Source organism: Thalassophryne amazonica, chromosome 2, assembly GCF_902500255.1.
Source record: "Thalassophryne amazonica chromosome 2, fThaAma1.1, whole genome shotgun sequence".
In the NCBI taxonomy this organism is placed as follows: domain Eukaryota; kingdom Metazoa; phylum Chordata; class Actinopteri; order Batrachoidiformes; family Batrachoididae; genus Thalassophryne; species Thalassophryne amazonica.
In genome coordinates, this window is record NC_047104.1 from 67270021 (window position 1) to 67290927 (window position 20907).

General features: G+C 42.4%; 1 protein-coding gene and 1 long non-coding RNA gene across 2 annotated transcripts in view; one reads left to right on the forward strand and one right to left on the reverse strand.

The window, feature by feature from the left end:
• The window catches only part of LOC117525254 (proline-serine-threonine phosphatase-interacting protein 1-like), a 90523-nt gene that overhangs the window by 56642 nt on the left and 12974 nt on the right, over positions 1 to 20907 (reverse strand). Inside the window, exons 3-7 of the mRNA XM_034187097.1 lie at positions 17996 to 18096; positions 6996 to 7070; positions 2655 to 2689; positions 2450 to 2556; positions 1681 to 1743 (exon numbers count right to left, since the gene is read on the reverse strand). Of these exons, the coding sequence (XP_034042988.1) occupies positions 1681 to 1743; positions 2450 to 2556; positions 2655 to 2689; positions 6996 to 7070; positions 17996 to 18096 (381 nt within the window). The remainder of the gene's footprint in view (positions 1 to 1680; positions 1744 to 2449; positions 2557 to 2654; positions 2690 to 6995; positions 7071 to 17995; positions 18097 to 20907) is intronic.
• On the forward strand, positions 5757 to 14975 carry LOC117525303. The gene is made up of 3 exons (XR_004565010.1): positions 5757 to 6109; positions 8584 to 8586; positions 14964 to 14975. It is a non-coding gene; the product is annotated as an uncharacterized LOC117525303 (long non-coding RNA).

A 20907-nucleotide genomic window follows, 5' to 3' on the forward strand; every position in this document is an offset into this window, starting at 1 on the left:
AGAAACTGTGAGAGACCTGCAGGTGGACACCATTCGGAAAATTAATATGGCTTTCAGGGACGATTTTATGGGGATTATACAGATTAAGGAGTGTTACTGCCGCTTTAAGGACGGCCCACAACTGCTGAGAGCACGGCGCACTCCCAGCGCCGATCGACAGGCTCAGACCCCACTGAAACAACCAGATCATTTCCAACGTGAAGGCTTTGTTGATCCGGGACCTCGTCTGACTTTCACAAAAAGGCAGAAGTCGTGGACATCAGCACTTTTTCGGCACATTCCACTGTTACAGGAGTTCTTTTCATGGAAAGAAAAGCGGAGGGACGCGCCACGGAGCCGTTCATTACGCGGCACAAAACCACCTCCATGTTGGTCTCACAGGATGGCTTTCAGGTGGATTTCAGATGGATTCCGGTTGCTTTTCAGTCGTGTGATTATCCGATTGTGATTGTGCATGAGCTGGACATGCCCCAACATGTCCCGGCAGCCTTCATCACGGCGTTGCTTTGCGCCATGCAGCTCCACCGCGACGCGCGGAATTCCGCTCCTCTTTCCATGACAAAAACTCCTGTAACAGTGGAATGTGCCGTTCATTTCTAAACTGGACGCTGTCTTGATCCGGTATGTCGTCTGACTAGCACAGGAATTGTGAAAAGATGTGGACATCAGCATTTTTACAGCACATTAAGACAGACGTGCGGAGGAGTTCCGCGCGTCGCGGTGGAGTCGCATGGCGCAAAGCAACGCCGTGATGAAGCCTTCTGGGACATGTTGGGGCATGTCCAGCTCATGCACAATCACAATCAGACAATTGAACGACTGAAAAGCAACTGGAATCCATCTGAAATCCACCTGAAAGCCGTCCTGTGAGACCAACACGGAGGTGGTTTTGTGCCGCGTAATGAACGGCTCCGTGGCGCGTCCCTCCACTTTTCTTTCCATGAAAAAAACTCCTGTAACAGTGGAATGTGCCAAAAAAGTGCTGATATCCATGCCTTCTGCCTTTTTGTGAAAGTCAGACGAGGTCCTGGATCAACAAAGCCTTCACATTGGAAATGATCTGGTTGTTTCAGCGGGGTCTGAGCATGTCGATCGGCACTGAGAGCGTGCTGCGCTCTCAGCAGTTGTGGGCCATCCTTAAAGCGGCAGTAACACTCCTTAATCTGTATAATCCCCATAAAATCATCCCTGAAAGCCATATTAATTTTCCGAACGGTGTCCACCTGGAGGTCTCTCACAGTTTCTGGAAAAAAATTGAGGCAGCAAAGCTCCAAATCGCTCAGACATTTATTCGCAATAAAAAAACGACGAGAGGGGTGGACCAGTACTCACACAAAGCCTGCTCACAGGCGAATGACACAACCGCACGAAGGTTCAAGCTTGTCTGATGCAATCACATGTGATTCAAATCCATATGGTTTTTGAAAAAAAAAAATAAAAAGGTCGGATACTTTTCTAACAGACCTCGTATGTTGAATCATGATCCGTGGTGGAGATATGTGTGTTTTAATAAGTGCCTTTATGTAAATGTAAAAAGTGAATGAACATTTTTAAAAGAATATACAAATCTGTTGCTCATTTAGAGCAAGTGTGAGGTGGGATAGGTTTCAGCACCTCATAATCCTGTAATAAAACAACATGGGATCAGAAAATCAATGTATGGTGGTGGTGTTACCATACCTCCAGTGTCTTTTTAAAGAAAGAAATCTTTTTCTTCTGCACCTTCTCCATGATGCTTTCACACTGCAAAGAGATATAAAATGAGTGGAAATCATCACGTGTATGATTATTTCTAATGTTTCCTCCTTTGAATATCCATAGTGATCTTAAAGTACATGTGCTATATTGTTTGATGTGCCGGACAACAACTCAGCATCAATGTATTTGTGATTGTAAGACTATCCATGCACATGTGGTCATGATCGTTGCGCTGTGATTGTAAGACTATCCATGCACATGTGGTCATGATCGTTGCGCTGAAGGACGTCTTGTTTAAGTACATTTTTGCAAAATGTTGAACTTGGCATGTATCGCCATTTGGCGGTGGGTGACATCACTCAGAGCAAACACAGAAAACAGCACAATGGCAAACTGACAGAGTGCAAACGTACTTGCAGAAAAACAGCAGTATTTCTCAATGTGATGAATGCTAAAGAAGTCAAATTATGTTTGTCTTCAGATTTTTAAATGTGCAATTTCAGACTAGTTTTGAGTTCACAGTAAATTCTCCAGCATTATATAAACTCTGGTACCCAATCAACTGATGTGTTGGCACTCGTGTCAAATGAGCGCCATTTGTGAGTGCACATTTGTGAGTAAATGTGCATGATTTCAGGACCACGTTTTCTATTTTATAAGTAAGTCATCAAACCTCAGTTATTGATTTTCTCACATCTTACATAGTCTGTGTGTAGAATAAGAAATGTGTCAAACGAAAACTACACAGTACCTTTTTTCTCTGTTCTTTCTGATGCTCTCTTAATGCCTCAATCTTTTTCACCTCCTCTTTCAGTGTGTCAGAGAGCTGGATGTGAAATTTCCCTATGTTTTCAATTTCTGATGCCAAAATGAAAGAGAGTCACAACACACGTTACAAAAAAAAAACACCAACAGACCTCAGTGTATTAGTCCCAATAACAAATGAATGAACTTACGTGTTTTAAGTTGATCAAAGGATGCTCTCAGGGTGCTGGGAAAATATATCATGGTTAATATTAGAGTTAATGGTAACATTTTGCTTCGAGAGCCCCGATGTTCACTTAAATACAAATCATAGACACCTCACTAGTCGTTGTTTAGAGCTACATTATTTTTCATTAACTCAATCCATTCTGATTTTGTGAACCAGCGTTATGACTCAAATACCCAGACTTTCCTGCACAAACATCTTTCTGCATGTGTTGTTTCATGAACAGGTCAGGCTCAGCATTGATCCTGCTACTAGTAACATTGTAGCCCAGTACAACATGGCCAGGTGGTCCCATGCACTCTGGTGGGAAGGATGGCACCATGCCTAGCAGGATGAAAAACAGGACCTGTCAAAGGGTGAATGAACTCCTTATGAGTCAATGGCCATGATGCTTTTATGTTTTCTATGCTTTATGCTTAAGTGGAGCCACTTCTTTGCATCGAAAGGAGCCAGCTGAGGTGGTTCAGGCATCTGGTGAGGATGCCCTGTGGTCACCCCCCTTGGGAGGTTGTCCAGGCATGTCAAACAGGGAGGAGACCGCGGGGAAGATACAGGACATGCTAGAGGAATTACGTTTCCCAGTTGGCTTGGGGAGGCCTCAAGATCCCCTTGGAAGAGTCACACACACAATGAAGAGAATGGGAGAGAGCTGTTTGGAGTCTCATCTCCCAACAAGAAGAATCCACGGGATAGCACCAAGAGTTTTATCTTTGGAGGGCGGTGTGTAGTGCAGTGCTGAGGGGTTGTCCAGTGCACCACAGTTCCCAGGTCCAAACCTGAGGCACCTGGAACATCCTTTTTCTCAGTAAGTATGACCATCTTACACTGCTGTTGAGAAAGCATAGAAGACTTTACCTGGCAGTGGGTGTGTTGTCTGAAGTATGAAGATCAGGAAGTGGCCAGATCTCTGTGAGTAGATACTTTCAGTGTGGTTTCCCAATTGGTCGGTCAACAGAGGGAGTGGCAGTTGCTGTGGCAGACCAGCTCTTACTAATATTATCAGATGTGAACCATGTCAATGACCGTATTATGATGCTCAGGCTCAAGCAGTGATAGGGCACTGTGTCTGTGTCAGTCAATGCTCCAACTACAGTGAGAAATGTCTGAGGGAGGCCTTTTATTTGCAGCTTTGCTTGGTGATTGACGACTGCACTTGAGATGACACTTTACTGGGGCATGGGTGAGTTCAGTGTGACCACGGGCACAAACAGAGGTGGTGACAAGGACTGCATTTGTATGTATGGATTTGGTAAACATGGTGAAAATGGTGTTGACTTTGCAAGAAAATCAGGTGCTATAAGTTAGTAGATCCTGGTCTCACTGTTCAGATGTACACTGATGAATGTGATATTCTGACACTGGAATTGTTGCCAAGGAGATTGACCATATCCTTATGGGAAAATGCCGATGAATTCTGCAGAATTGCAGGGTCTATAGAGATGCCCAGTTTGTGAATTCCAACCACAGACTTGTTGTGGCTTTGCTGAGGATTCAGATAAAGTCTCACAGACTGCTGCCTGCTCAGTGCTCAAGATTAAATATGGCTAGAGTTGAAGATTAGACTGTTTCTCAGGAATGTGCACACACTCTGACCTCAGGCCTTGCAGACATAGACACACCTGGCAATCCAAAATAAGTGTGGAAGTTCTTCCTCAACCACACCTTGAAAGTTCCTGAGGAATGTATTGGAGTCACACTTGTCCATATGAGGAGCTGTTTCATATCTGAGGGCATGCTAAATATCACAAAGAGGAGTTGTAGAATGCGATTTTGTGGAAATTCTTGACTGTACAGGGACCTAAGAAAGTGGGCTGTGGGATGGCCCTGACAGTGGGCAAGGAGGCTTTTGTTAGGAATCTGTGATCAGGTGATTCATCATCTGTGGTCTAGTAACCCTCGGCCTGCTTGCAGAGGAATCAAAGCACTTTGTTCCTCCAAACCTACAACTTGTTCTACTGCAGTTACGATGGAAGATGGCTCAGTTCTGACATATGCTTCTGCTCTACTGTCATATAGGACAACCTACTTTGAGCAGTTGTGGCTGATTGTCCAGTCAACTGTGAACATCTAAATGCTGGTGAGATTGTAAAGCCTGTGAAACAGCTGAGGGCAGGGAAAGCTCCAGGGATCTGTGGCATCAGAACTGAGCTCCACCAAGAGGGGTAGAAATGCTGTTTCTCCTGGCATTGCAAACAATCTTTGTTTCAATCTGGGAGACTGGCATCATCCCAGTGGACTGGAAGAAAAGACTTGTTGTCTCAGTGTGGAAAGGGAAGGGTGACTGCATGGATTAAAGTAACTACAGGGGTGTCACACTGCTCTGTGTTCCAGAGGAGGTGAAGAAAAAGAATGAGGACTACATTGTTATTGTGCTTTTCCATCTATCAGATGCTCAAAGTACTTTACAATGATGCCTCACATTTGCTGGTGCTTGCAGGAATTGTTTTTTAATAGCATTAACTGTAGTTTCTTGCTTTACTCAGTGACCTGAGTGGTTTGACTTTCTGCCCAACATGTCAGGCATTCTAGCTCTGTGAATACTCATGGAACACAAGCTTGAATATTGGCAGTGCTTTTTTTGTAGCCAGTGTTGACTTTTGCAAAGTATTTGATTCAGTTGATTGAGCTGTCTGGGACATCCTGAGAATTTGTGGGATCCTCAAAAAGTTGCTGGACATCATAGACAACCTACATACAGATATTGTGAGTGCTGTACAGAGAAGAGACAGAGGCTCGGAGTGTTCATCAAGGATGTGTTCTGGCTCCTATACTCTGTTCTGTGCTTCCATGGACTGGATGTTGAGTAGGGTTGTGGAACCCGATGACTTAGGTGCTTTTGTTGGTGAGGAAAGGTTTACTGTCCTTGACTTTGAGGACGATGCTCTGATCATTGTGGAATCAATAGATACCCTGGTTTCAGAGCTTGAGAAGATGAGTGTGTGGGTTTGCAATTATCCAGCATCAAGACTGTCCCACGTCAAGACTTAAGATCCAGGCTTTTAAGGATTTCCTGGACTCTGCCAAATGAATGTAGAGACATTCACTTACTGTATCTTGGCAGTTATATTCATGTCTCTGGGTCCTCAGCCTTTGAGATTGAGAGGCACCTGGGAAGAACTTGTGGAGTCATGAGGTCGCTGGACAGAAGTGTTTGGTGATGCCGATATCTTTGCAGGCAAACGAAAGTCCACGTCTTTAGGGCCCGTGTGCTTCCTGACTTACTGTACGGTTGTGAGACTTTGCTGCTAACCAGTGACGGAAACAGTGACTGAATGACTTTGGTACTGGGTTTCTTCAGAGGATCCTTGGATACAGTTGTAACGACTTTGTATCAAACAACCAATTTCTTAGGAAGACTAAGATGAGGTGTATCACTTCCATTGTGAGGGAGCACCAGCTTCAATATTTTGGTCATGTGGTGTGTTTCTCTCCACAAGGCTGGGTAGGAGTACTTTGAAAGAATACATGTGGATTACATGTATGGATGTACATACATTTGGATTACTTGTAATCTGATTACTTTTGGATTACATTTCAAAGTAATACTACCCAACCTTGATGATCCAGCACATAGGTGCCTGAGTTTTGAGGACCCCAGTGGCTGGATGAGGCCAAAGAGATACCCATGTCTCACCTTGGTTGTGGCAAATAAATTACTTTCTAGATGGAACAGTTCTCTGGTTGGGTGGTTGTCATCCAGGATCCAAAGCGGTTCCATGGTGGTGTGGGTGTGGTGAAGCACGGCACCAGCCTTTGCTTGATTTTCATGAACAAATGTACTGCTCTAATAGAAATGTACTGTACATAATATTTGTGATACAGCACAAAGCTCCAAACATTTAATTAGAGAAGTATTCCTTTATGGCTGTAAGCCACATCAGTTTAGATTTTTTTTTTTTTGGTCACCAGGATTACTCAAAAATGTACCCATTCTGGATATCACAAAGGAAAGGCCTCTGGTGTTGGTGGATTAATGTGCTCTACTGAGTGCCTGTGTAGTTGTTTTTCACTGTAGTCTGCAAAGTAAAAATATCTGGCATGATGCTGATATAGGAACAGGAAACTGAAAACACATGATGACCTATTGTACACTTACAGTGGTGCACAAAGATGTGCACATATGTACTCTTGAGCACTTCTCAAAATGTTCTTGGAAAAAAATATGGCTCATGACTGTGTGCTGCTGTATGCTGTGAATGCAAGTGCAACGCTGTTTGAAAATCATATGAATACTTATTTCCAGTGATCTTTCTTGTCTGTAGCTAAACAATTTCTTACAACTACAGTCTAATTCAGTTGTATTTACCCAATCTCGGCGTGTCCGGCAGCTTTGTGAGCAATAGTCACCAGTTCCTTCCCGTATTTCTCCTCTGCTTGAGCCCTGTGCATCATAAATAAACATGTACATCATTCTGCAGCTCAAAAGTACGTTTTTGTGCTTTACTTTGTCAAAACCAAATTGGGGTAAACGCATGTTGTGTGTAACCTTAATAAAGCATGCTATGTATTAGCTTATGAGAGCTATATAGAGATACTGACTTATGCACATCTCAGAAGGCATTGTGGAGATTTTGTCACATAAAGAAAAGCTGAGTGATCAAAATCCTCACATCTCTAATCTCTGTTTCAGTAATGAAGTTGTCATTGTTGATAGTAAAATATTTTATATTTACTTGCATATATTTTAGTTTTTAGTAAAACTGAATTTGATTTGAGATTTAGGGCCCTATCTTGACTCTTGTTGCACACAGTCTACAGTGTATAGTCCAAATGCTTTTGTGGCATGTCTGACCTCTGGTTGGATTTAGTTAATGGCGTGTTTTGGGCACATCCAGTGGATTAAATTCTTTGTGCTGGACTGAGTGGTAAAAGCAAAAACCAGGAAAAAAAAGCCTTCACACCAGATCCTAGTTGTTCTCCTAAATTTACTGCTACCACATGCTGCACATAATGTGATTTGAACACATTCTGATCATGTGGAAATGTAAGGGCCCCTTCACACATAGTGCGAATTTGGTTGATTTGCGCATAAAGTGCGCATGAAGCAGGAATTGTGTGCAAAACGTGTTGTAGCTGCCTTGTACACCTGTCGCTACATCTATTTGTGCACACCAGTGGCTGAAAGACAGAGTGTGTGCTGTGTGAACCCTTCAAACACTCTCACAGCAGGTGCCGGCCAAATTCCAGCTGACACACATAAACATCTAACACCACTTGCATGGCACTTAGAAAATGTATGGCCATTCATACTATTACAGTAACACAACATCAGTCAGCAGACAATCACTGTCATGCTGGCAGTGAAATTTGTCTAAGTACCCCATGAATGTGGCTTTGGTGTGTGTGCTGAACTGACAGGAGGTGTGGCCACCAACAGAAGCAGCTGTAAAAATCTGTCAATCTGGACATCCCAGCTGGACAACACGTACTGTGTTTGGATGGACATGGACTAACAACTGCCCACTGTGATGCACGTGTCTGCTTGCTGTCATCACATGGACATAAATAAAAACATATATCGCTTGGCGATGGGCAGCAGTGAGCAAGCGAGTGCACACTGCAGTCCACTGACAGGCTGCCCCAGGTTGAAACCGTCAGATGATAACACACAGCAGGTGATCTGACTGTCACGTCACCCAGGTAAGCTCTGTTTTACATGATGCGGTGCAAGTCCTGCGGCACGCGGCCCAGCTGGACACACGCCAGCAGATATGGACATGATCAGAGCACAATGCTTCTCATTCATGTCATTTCATGACTGTACGTCAGTGACCATGGGTCATCTACAGAGGAACAGATGGATCATATTTGTCTTGCCCACTTGATAAATGTGGTGTTTTTATATGGTGTGTGGGTTTTGTTAAAAAATACATCCATGTCCTTTCTGATATCAGGCAGTTTTCCACAGAACAGCGATGTCCTGTGAAAGCTCAGTAGTAAAGTTTCTGACCGAAATCAGAGGTTTTGGAAGGTGCAGGTTTGATTCCTGTGGGTGGCATGTAATTTTTATTTTATTTTTTATTTTCAATCACATCGCACAGCTGCTGTGAAAAGCTGCTGTGATTTGCATGCATGGAACCATTGCAGCATGTATTTTTTTTTTTTTTTTTTTACAGCAGCTGCACGATGTGTAACCACATCACACAGCTGTTGACACTGTGTTCCTGCGTACACAAACCATTGCACCGGCATCGTGCACGCCTGCCAGTCAGTGCAATGTTTGTGGTGTGCTCACATGAGCTCTACCGCTGTGAGTCGCCCTGGAGTTGTACATATTCGCACTATGTGTGAAGGGGCCCTATGTTGTGCATCCTTTTTTCAGTGCTCCTTGTCTGAGGAAGGGTGGGTGCTTTGAAACTTTACTTCCTCTATGACATGTCTTATTCCTCAGTGTATGATGTGTGGGCTTTGTTTTTCTATTTTTGCATAACGTGAAACAAAATAATTAGTTTCACTTGTCATTGCCTTTAAGACATACAGTAGGTGCACCGGTGTCACATTCATTGCTATTCAGAGGGCAAACTCAGAAGTCAGAGGTTTTCTGGCAAGGACCTCCAGCAGTCCATCCACCATGCAAGTAAAGTGCAGCTGGTTCATCTGGTCTTTGAGATAGACCTCACACCACACATGGTAGGATAAGGTCCTCAGGAGATGCCACACTGAGACTCATGTAGCTTCTGCAATGGTAAGATAAAAACTGTTTACTCTGACACAGTTTGAAAGTGTTGAAAGTGTTTGTGACATCCAGGCATGGAGTGCACTGTCTGCCGCACACTGGTGCAGACATGGAGTGAGTGAGGATTTTTTTTCCATAAAGGTTAAAGTTGGTGATTCAACCTTCTGATGTGTTGTTGTATTATAGTTGTTATGCATCTTAGTGATGTATTCTCAGCCATCTGTTTTAATTTTGAACCATGTTTAAAGTGCTGCCCACCTGCCAAAACGGGAACCAAGAACACTGCATTCGCCCTATTAAGGTTTCAAATCCTGCAAAACCTCGGAGAGGTCGCCGCGCTGTGAGATCTCAGTAGCATTGAGAACTGCATTGAGACGTTCTGATCACGCTGCACTATAACCGCTGCACACGGACAACACCATTAACATCGCAACAAAAAACTATTTTTATTTTGTGCCTAAAACTCTCGTGAATATATTCTCTGGGTTTATAGACGTTATTGCGTTTGTTTTATGTAAACATGTGAGAATCACAGGCTGTCTCTCCGTTATTTTCAATAGGAGCTGCTGTGAGCTACAATCGCTTCCTGATCAGGTCGTTCTGGGGGAAAGTGAAGTTTGCTCTTGATTATTGTTCTTTACAACACTGTTTGTTCTCTTTGTTTCAGACTAATATATATAATATGTCTGAAATTTTGGTTTGTGTTTATTAAATTCCATGCAGATTGAACATAGCAGACACAGATTATTTGTTAGAATTGTTTTAGCAAGTTTTCAGGGTATCATGCAGCAGTCTCTTATTAACGTGATGAAAAGCATAAAAAATTAAATTTTTGTAGTATAATATTCATTTACAATTGTCATCATGTGGATTCTCTATATTGTTTTGACTGCAGCGACTCTATGGCACGCAGGAGATTATGGGATACGTCAATAGGGCGAATAACAACCACTGCATGTACAAACCACATAGTACATAGTACATAGTACTGCATGTACAAACCATTTGTTTTTACGTTTATTTTCTTGTTAATTTTTGTTTTCAGTTCTGTATATTATGGTTTTTAAATAGCAGAAAAAAGTGTGTGGGACTTTAATCACTTTTGATTTTACACAACAGCAATGGATCAGCACTGCACCTGATCTCATGTAATTTTTTGGGCAACATGCCGATAGGAGCACAAATGAATGCAATTGGACTGTCTGTTTCTACATCTGCGCTTGCTGTGACAACTGTTGTGCAATGCCAATTACATTGTGCCAGGTACAAGATAGGGCCCAGTCAGTATTATACAAAAAATATACAAAAATCTTAGACAACACACACACACACACACACACACACACACACACACACACACACACACACACACACACACACACACACACATGCAAACATGCTACAAAAAGAAATATGAAAAGCATTTAAGACTAAAAACAAAACATCTTGTGGTTACTCTGTACCTTTAAAACAGAATTCTTTTGGTTGGCTTTCAGTGTGAGCATCATGTTGATCAGTTAATTTATTATTAGAGCTCTGTTTTTATGGAATTGTGCATAGGTCTGTTAATATGAAACCTCTTATTTAGTACATTGCTTTACATGTGCATCTCAAAAAAATAAAATATCAAGAAAAAATTCAACATTTTTTGTCATGTCTTTCAGAAAGTGAAAATTTTATATATTGTAGACTTCATTACATAGGAGAGAGCAAGAAGCTCACTGGCAGAAGTTTGCCGTAGCAATCAGGTGAAGCACTTGTAAGGAACGGTTCGTGTTAAGACAGGATCTGTTCAGTCATGTCCACGTCCATCATACCGCCCAGGAATTGAGCAAGACACAATTTTCCTCACCCCTGAAATATTGCCATAACAACGACATATACACAAAAATGTTTCAAGCATTTTTCTTGTAATTTTGATAATTATGGCCTATAGCTCCAAATATAACACAATGCTAAAATACCTTCGGCCGTATGAACATTGTATAATTTGCAGTTGTTTAATTGGTATCCCGGTGCAAACTATACTATACTATACTATACTATACTATACTATACTATACTATACTAGCCACCAAGACAACACATGTGGCTGTGACTGGAGAAATTGCGCAAATTTTGCAGTTTGTATCACTACTCTTGGCTTCATAGTGGAGTAGAGCAGAGAAGGATTATCTTTCACCAAAACAGATCAAATCCAGGCTTGCATCTCAGATGTACCTTTGTAGCTGAACTTTCAGGCCTTCTGCTTAAGAACATCCTCCTCTATACCGCTTCATCATGGAGCTGTATAACTGGGGATACAAAATGCAACACTTGCACTGTGCACAATTTCTCCAATCACAGCCACAGAAGCCTGTAAAGTCTTCTGGGTTGTCTGGGTGTCTTGGTGGCTTTCCTCACTCTTCTCCTTCTTGCACAGTCACTCAGTTTTTGAGAACTATATACTACATGCAGATTTACTGTAGAGTGTCATACTGTGTGTATTTCTTCGTAATTGATGTAAATAAAGTCCAAGATATATTCAGTGGCAGCTTTACCATCAGAGAGCCTCGTCCACAACCACAAAAGACTCCCAGCTGTCATTGATATTAAAGGGGCAATACACAGTATTGAGACATCCTGGATGAAAACTTGCTACAGAGCGCCCTTGACCTCAGACTGGGGCGACGGTTCATCTTTCAGCAGGACAATGACCCAAAGCACACAGCCAAAATATCAAAGGAGTGGCTGCAGGACAACTCTGTGAATGTCCTTGAGTGGTGCAGCCAGAGCCCAGACCTGAATCTGATTGGACATCTCTGGAGAGATCTGAAAAAGTCTGTGCACTGACGCTACTGATGGAGCTTTAGAGGTGCTGCAAAGAGGAACGGGAAAAACTGCCCAAAGATAGGTGCACCAAGCTTGTGGCATCATATTCAAGAAGACTTGAGGCTGTAATTGCTGCCAAAGGTGCATCAACAAAGTACTGAGCAAAGGGTGTGAATGGTGTGATTTTGAATATTGACAAATGTAGACTGACAGACTGTGTTACACCATAGTTACCTTTATGCACAGTATCTCATGCACATGGTGGAGGAACGGCTGTGATTCAGTGGATGCCTTGAAAAAGTATGGACGTCTTAAAATTAGTCCTTTTGCCAGCAAAATTGGTGTGACAGTACCGCTGCTCATGTGGGTCTGCAGTCAGGCATTGGGAGGCGGCCGCAAAGAGGGCTTGAACACCGTGTATACCTGCTGGCAGGTCAAGTTGTTATTATTATCACTTACACTGTGAAGCTCAGAGAGTGCTGCAATTTCAACTCTGTGCGGTACATATGGTATCTAATATATAAAGCTGACTGTGCATACATGTGTGCGTGTGTGTTTGCTATGCACAGCCACAGTAATTAAGCAATTGACACCAAACTTGCTATGGTGGCTGGGGGCACCAAGGGGACAGGTTACTGGTTACTGGCCCTGAGGTTGAAAGTACACGTGCGCAAACACACACACACACACACACACAGTCAGCCTTATATATTAGATCACTACCTGGTTCACTGCAGCCCTTATTTTCACAGTTCACATGGCGGATCTGGCGCCACGAGGGGGCGTTTGGGGCGACGTCCCCTCACATCATCAACCTCGCCCCCCTCAGATGTTAGAGTTATCAAAAAATAAAAAGAGAAAAGAAAGAAAAAGAAATACTGGAAAATGTAGCAAAATATTAGTTATTCAATAATATCACGTATTTAGCAAATAAACCAAATTAATTAACTTAAGTAATTAATTTTAAAACAAACGGATATGGCGTGTGTTTGTGTTCAAGCGATTTGATGGGTTGAGGGTTGCGCTTGTCAGTCCAGCAGAGGGCAAGCTCGATTTATTCAAGCAGTGTCAAGGGCCTTTCACACTGCAAGCTTCAGCGCGACACTTTAATGCTTCCCAAAGCGTCGTAACGCCAGGGCAGTGCGTTTCCAACACGTCGTGACATGAGACACGTCGTAACATCAGACGTGTCGCTTCGGAAGCGGCAAGGGGGCAGAGATTGCGGCCACGTCACACTCTGGCTGTTTCCACAACCTGAAAAAAGTTCAGCGATCACCATCTTGAATTTGCGTCGCCTGAACCACAAAAAACCTTTAAAAAACAGCAGTAGAACGATTCTCCCATCACCCTGCTGGGAGAAGCTTTTTTCAGCTTCTTTTCGGAGTGACGCCGATCGAGGGAGGACTGACGATTTGGTGGGATATCGATCGAACCGCGACAGTGGGCCGACCCGCACGGAGAAGCCGGCATCAGGCATCATCACTGGGCAGACCGAGGCAGGCCGCCGGGGTGATGGAGCAAACCCACTGAGTCCGAAATCTCCCACTTTTTGGATATATGCGAAGTCCCAGTTTGCCCAACGGAGGTTAGTTCTGCAGCTTTATCGAGGTGAGGATAAAATAAAAGTAAAATGTGACGTTTCTGCACTGCTGTGAAGGTTTAATGATCGGCTAACATTAGCTTAGCTTTTTAGCACAGTTGATCTGAGTGAACGCTTTAATTTGTAGATGGTTCAGTCTTTCTTATTTTTATCAAATAAAGCTACAGCTTTTTTCAGACACCACAAAAGCTCAACTTTAAATAACTTATTTTTTGGGTGTTTTTTGTCGTTTTTTTCCCTTTTTTAATGTATAAACTGTTTAGTGTTTCTTTATATTTAAAGAAATATTTTTATTTGTCCCATTCAGGAACATTTGCTGTGCAGACAACCAAACTTCCACTGATGAGCTGAACACCACGAAGTCCAGTCGAAAGAAAACATCTCTGCTCTTCAAAATAGGACAAAAGTGTCTTTCAGCAACACCACCAGAGTTCAAAACTGCAGAAGAGACCTTCATCTGGTCCCAAGAATCCAGCAGAACATCACCTGCTTCTAAATAAAAGACTCTTTCAACAGCAACTATTTTATTATTTAAAAAAAAAAAAAACTTTCATTTTATATTTTAACAATAAATGAACGGATCATTAAAAATGTCCACGAATCAAAGTCAAAAGACATTTGCACAGGTAGAAGCTCTCCACTTATTGTGCTCAAATTCAGGCAGTTACATATTTTGACGAAATTACAAGCTGAAATGACCATTAAAAAAAATTCATCATGAGGTTTAGGTCACAGAAATCCTATTTTACAATCACACTGCAGTCATTGTTAAATTATTTCCTGTTGCATTTATAATAAACATTTGTATTTATTTAGTGTTTGTTTTTCTGGTTGAAAAGAGATAAATAATCTACCAGACTTAAAAAAATGTACAAGTTTCCATGTTATTTTATTTGTCTAAAAATAAATGTCCAAGGTTCCTTGTGTTAAACAAGAAATGATCTAATCTGAAATAACAGGTGGTTTTAATTTACAGATGAAAGATTTCTAAAGAACCATTTATTGATTTATTTAGCTATTTTAATTACAACTGTTCTAAACTTTTTTTTAACAGTAATCAGAAATTTTGAGGTAACAAACAGCAACAACAAAAAAACTGCTTATATAAAACTTATAGAAAACTGCTCTATAAATGAGCAGTCCTGTCACACGTTAATGTTTTGACGCACCTCATCTCGACAGAACAGTGGCTCTGTGTGGTATGCAGGAGATCACTTGACCGAGGGTCTATATGTTCAAATAATAATTAAAAAAATACTGTCATCACTCTTTACTCTTACTCAGTTAGTCTCTTACAACGGTGTAGCCTAAATACACGAGCTTTCCAGGAGCGCACGCAATTCATTACGCACGTTCAGAGGCACGTCCCCTCCGGTGCGCACTTTTTTTGGGGGGGTGGGTGACCCCACCGCCTGTGATAAACTCATCGCCCCCTTAATATTTTTTTTCTGGCGCCGGGTCTGTCACATGGTACTCAGGTCAGCTAGCAAACATCACACTTTACTTACTATGCAGTTTACTTACTATGGTCTCGGGCGCACTTTAATTACAATCCGAATGGGCCAATGCGCACCGTGTACGAGTTAAGGCACGTGCTTTTTTACTTAAAATGTACCTGCTGTGTACAGCATGCAGACTGTCGATATGCCTCCCAAGAAGTGAGGGGCACGAGGTTGTAAAACCCCAAGTGCTAAACAGATGAAATGTAATACAGCTGGGGAAACATCTGCAGAGACACTAAGAACATTGTATATCCCAGACCATTGCCATGATATGACATGCTATCACCTTTTTATCATCATTCACTTGAGTCTCATGAATGTCACAAATTGCTCTGTGAAAATTAATAATGACAACATGCACACAATGCAATGCAACTTACTACACCTTAACTAAAGTATACAATGACATGGCTAAAATTCTTCTCTATTACCCGTGTGTAGAACAGGTAACTCAGATAGGTGACAAAAAGCTGACTTTCGTTCTTGAATCAGCTTTGCTACACATAGTTCTCAAGGCTGCAGTCATCCCTGTTGCTTGTGCATCTTTTCCTCCCACACTTTCCCTTCAAGTTTCCATAAAATTTTTTTGATATATCACTTTGTGCCTTCTCAGCAGTTACCTTCTGTGCCTTACCCTTATGTGGAGGGTGTCAGTGGCTACGTTTACATGCCGTTAATATTTGGGATAAAGTCAAAATTCCGGTTTCTGAATCATTAGGAATAACCCGTTTACATGCTTAAGCAGACAGAGTTACTCCTGTATACATGGTCATTGGTCCATCCATCCATCCATCCATCCATTTTCTTCCGCTTTATCCGGAGTCGGGTCGCGGGGGCAGCAGGTCAAGCAAAGCCGCCCAGACCTCCCGATCCACACACACCTCCTCCAGCTCCTCCTGGGGAACCCCAAGGCATTCCCAAGCCAGCCGAGAGATGTAGTCCCTCCAGCATGTCCTGGGTCTTCCCCGGGGCCTCCTCCCAGTGGGACGTGCCCGGAACACCTCTCCAGCGAGGCGTCCAGGGGGCATCCGGAAAAGATGCCCGAGCCACCTCAACTGACTCCTTTCGACGTGGAGGAGCAGTGGCTCGACTCCGAGCTCCTCCCGAGTGATTTGGAATATCCCCATCTAAACAGCGACACACGTCTTCCACCGGTGCTTGATTTATCTGGCGTTCGTGCAAGGCCTGCTTCGTGTAACTTTTTGGCCACCTTCTTGTAAATGTCGCTATCTCGATACTTTCTACCATCAATAAAAGACATTATATTCATGTGTTTCACGATACTAATGAAGTACAGTGGTCCCTCGTTTATCGCGGGAGTTACGTTCTAAAAATAACCCGCAATAGGTGAAATCTGCGAAGTAGTCAGCGTTAGTTTTTACAATTATTATAGATGTTTTAAGGCTGTAAAACCCCTCACTACACACTACACTTTTCTCAAACAGGAATTAACATTTTCTCACTTTTCTCTCCTGTGTAAACACTCTCTTTTTTCTTCTGGGCGAGAAGATTAAAAACAGACACACGCAGAACACAATGCACATGCTCTCCCATCGCTCACTGCCTCCAGGGGTACGGATGTGGGACCCACAAAGAATCCAAGTCATGGCCATGGACCCTGTGGCGCTGTGGATTTTTCCACAAGAAATCTATCCTTGCAGACTGCCGGAGCGCTCCGCATCAAAACAGTGAGCGTAGTCTCTGGACCTGTTGCCAGAGTTGGTGCAGCTCCGCACAGCAGAGGGGGGTGGTGTGAGTGGCCCGCTGCGGCGATTACCGAGCCCGCAGACTCAGTAAGCGCATCGGGGGCAGTGACAGCAATTGTGGTGATGCCGACCGGTGCCGCGACCGGCCCGCCTGATAAGGACGCAGAACACAATGCACTGTTTACATCTGCTTCTGTGGTGTCCGGTGGATTGCGCGCGCCGCATACAAGTAGTTGCCGTACTCAAAAGATCAAGATTCCTTGCGGATAGGACATGCGCAGAACACAAAATAATGTTCCTTTCGAAGCGCGTTATGACCTGATATTCGGGTTAGAAAAGGAGTAAACCAGGGGTCATATTCAGGTTTTTAAAAACCAGAATATGCGCATATTCTGGGTTTTGCGAGTGTTTACATGGCCGTGGGCAACCGGGTTATTGCTAATATTCCGGTTATGAAAGGGTTATTGGCTGCATGTAAACGTAGTCTGTGAGTGTCTTCTCGACAGCTGTTAAGTCAGCAATCTTCCTCATGACTATGGTTGTGTGTACGGAACCAGGCTGAGAGATTTATGGTATTCATGCCAAATAAATTCTGTTATTCAAACTTGAAATAAAGCAGTCTATTTTGAGATACTTTTTTATGTTTTTGGAACTGTACGCTATACTTATCTAAATGAAACTTGGAAAAAAATGCTTGACATTTTCATTTTCAGCAATACCTGAAAGACAGAGAAAGAGAGTGAAAAAATATTGAATTTTTTCACTGTCTTTTAATTTTTGAGATGCACCTGTTAATAGATAAAATACACTGTATTTATCTTGACAATTGATATTTGGATATTTCAAATTTGGCCTTTTACTAGCAAAACACTGGGGTGCTTAAGACTTTTGCACAGCACTTGCACAGTACTTACTGTATTGTTTGTCATGTTTGTACACAGCACAGTGACTTCAGAAATGTGTGTAATTTACAGAACTGTGTTGGTTTTTAGAAATACAGTCTTATGCAACCTCATCTTGAAAAGTTCTTCCACATCTTTGCACATTTGTCGTCCATCCCTCAGCCTTTGGATCATAGCTTCATAGCCAGCGTGACAAGTGAAATCAGTCCCCTGCAATGAAACAGTTCAAGATCTGGAGATAAATATTGCATTAAACAGTGTTGCACAGTTATTGCAACATGCTATTGAGTCAATCCTGACTCAATTTCTCTTGGGCATGTTACACACTGCAGAGCAGAAAGTAACAGAAGACACAAGAAAACTGATACAGCATTGTTTAAAACACAAAACAACAGATGGACAATTCCACTGTGACTGACGATACATTTGTAAGGAGTTTGAGCCATTTCAACCAGTGTCACACTAAAAGTTGAAGCCGTAAGTCTCTAATCTTGTTTGTGGGCATGGATAAGGTGTTGTAGGCAGGGAAGAAAAGATATCCAGCAATGCCTCTGTTTTTTTTTTTTGTTTTTTTTATGAAAACAAAAATGAGTGTGATGGATGTTACAAGAAAAAGACATAAAAAAATTTCCTTAAACTTCATTTAAAAATTCTCTGAAAGCTAGCAATGATTCATGATTGTTAACTCCATATATAGTGGGAGTAGGCTTGCTAATATAGTGACTGCAGTGGAGGACAAATAGTGAGACACTTGACAGCACTGGTTTCAGGGTTGTGAAAAATTCCATGTGACGGACGTTACATGATAGGCATTACATCTGATTCATTAACATGACTTGCAGATAATGTTGTTGTTGTCCATTCAGCTGCTCCTGTTTTTTTTTTTTGCCTTTGTTCAGGGTCGCCACAGCAAATACAGCCAGATCCACACTGGCATCTGGCACACGTTTTATGCCAGATGCCCTTCCTGACGCAACTCCAGTGTTACCTGGAGAAACACACACAGCCGCTGGTGTTCCAAAGAGGTCTCCCATCCAAGTACTAACCAGATCCTGCACTGCTTAGCTTCTGAGATCTGACGGGATCAGGTTGACACAGAGCAGACCAGCTGCATGACTTGCAGATAATAACATGTTTGAAGTATTTTACTGATTTGCTTAGGAAAAGATGAAATAATGGAAGTATTAAGTTTACATTGTTACACCCTTTCATGCATTTCTGGGTTTAAAAAGTTTTAGGAGAAAACACTTTCAGACTGTTTCCACTCCCCCTACATGCCTTTCTAGCAATACATGTAATAAGAACAGATGTAAAAAAAAAAAAAGTAAAAATCTGGAAAAAAAAACTGATAACCAACCAATTTAACTAATCCTTTTACAAAATTCATATGGGAAAGGGATATTTCCCAATGAATTCAACTTTTATTATAAGGTTGGGGGGTGTCATAAATAAGTGGCACCCTTTTTCAGCATCTACAAGTGAAAATATTTTTTGCCTGGTCATGTCCCATTTTTCATGGAATTGCCCTGATACAACATTAATAAAATCACAACACAGAAAAGTTGCATCTTACATAATGCAGCCTTGCTGTGAGTGACTTTCATTCCCCTTCTGTCCAAAGCATAACTTCACTTCTCCAGGCTCATCTCAACCTGCTCTATAATCTCACTATAGATCACAATGCCATCTGCAAACATCAGAATCAATGGAGACTCCTGTCTGATCTCATCTGTCAACCTGTCCATCACACTGCAAACAAGAAAGGGCCCAGAGCCGATCCTTGATGTAATCTCATCTTAATGCATCTGTCATTCCTACTCAGAGGTGCTGGGTGCCAATAGGCAGGGCGGGCAATTCCTTGGGGCCTTCAGCCCTTCAGGGAGCCCCAGAGGGCAGACAAAGGGAACACCTCCATCTGTGGTACTCCAAACAGCACCACCTCCATCCCTGGTACACCAAACAGCACCACCTCCATCCCTGGTACACCAAGCAGCACCACCTCCATCCGTGGTACTTCAAGCAGCACTACCTCATCCCTGGTACTTCAAACACTACTACCCTACATGTATCCACAATCAGTGGCCAGTCAGCATCAACCAGAAGTACAATAACAGACATGCCAACTTCCAGCTTCCTTGATCAGCGGGGGAGAACACCATCACAAACATCCTATTCAGGTGTGCATTCTAACATCTTAGAATACTTCATCTTAAATTGACAACAGATACTGTAGCCTCTAAAGTGTATTTGTAATAATGTGGTGCACATTTCTTTTTTTGTGGATTTTAGCTCAGGTAACATCTATGGACACAGCATCATCTCATCAAGAAGCCAGTCCCACCAGATCTACAGCTACAAGAGATTTGATATCAGATGAACCCTGGACAATGGCCAGACATACCAAGTGACAGTGAAATGTGTTCACTTATAACAAAAGGACCACTTCATATGAAAGATATAATTTTCGCACAAAATGATGAGAAACCTCCACATAGATTTACAAAAGAGAACTATCAAATGGTCATGGAAAATGAGGAAAAAAATACAGCAAACGTAGCTTATTTATTCCACATCCACAGACTCAGTGTTTTGCTATGCATGTAAACGTTTTGGTAGACAGGTCAGTGGACTTACAAAAGGGGTTAGAAACTGGAAGAACCTAGGAGGCCATTTAAAAGATCAAGAGTATTCAAAAACATACGAGGTCTGTTAGAAAAGTATCCGACCTTTTTATTTTTTTCAAAAACTATATGGATTTGAATCATGTGCGCTTGCATCAGCCAAGCTTGAACCTTCGTGTGCATGCGTGAGTTTTTTCATGCCTGTCGGTTGCGTCATTCGCCTGTGGGCAGGCTTTGAGTGAGCACTGGTCCAGCCCCCTCATCGGATTTTCATTGTCAGGGAAATGGCTGAGCGACTGCCGCTTTGCTCCGTGAAAAGTTTTTCAGAAACTGTGTGAGACAGCCAGGTGGAAACCATTTGGAAAATTCAGATGGCTTTCGGTGAAGATTCTATCAGCAT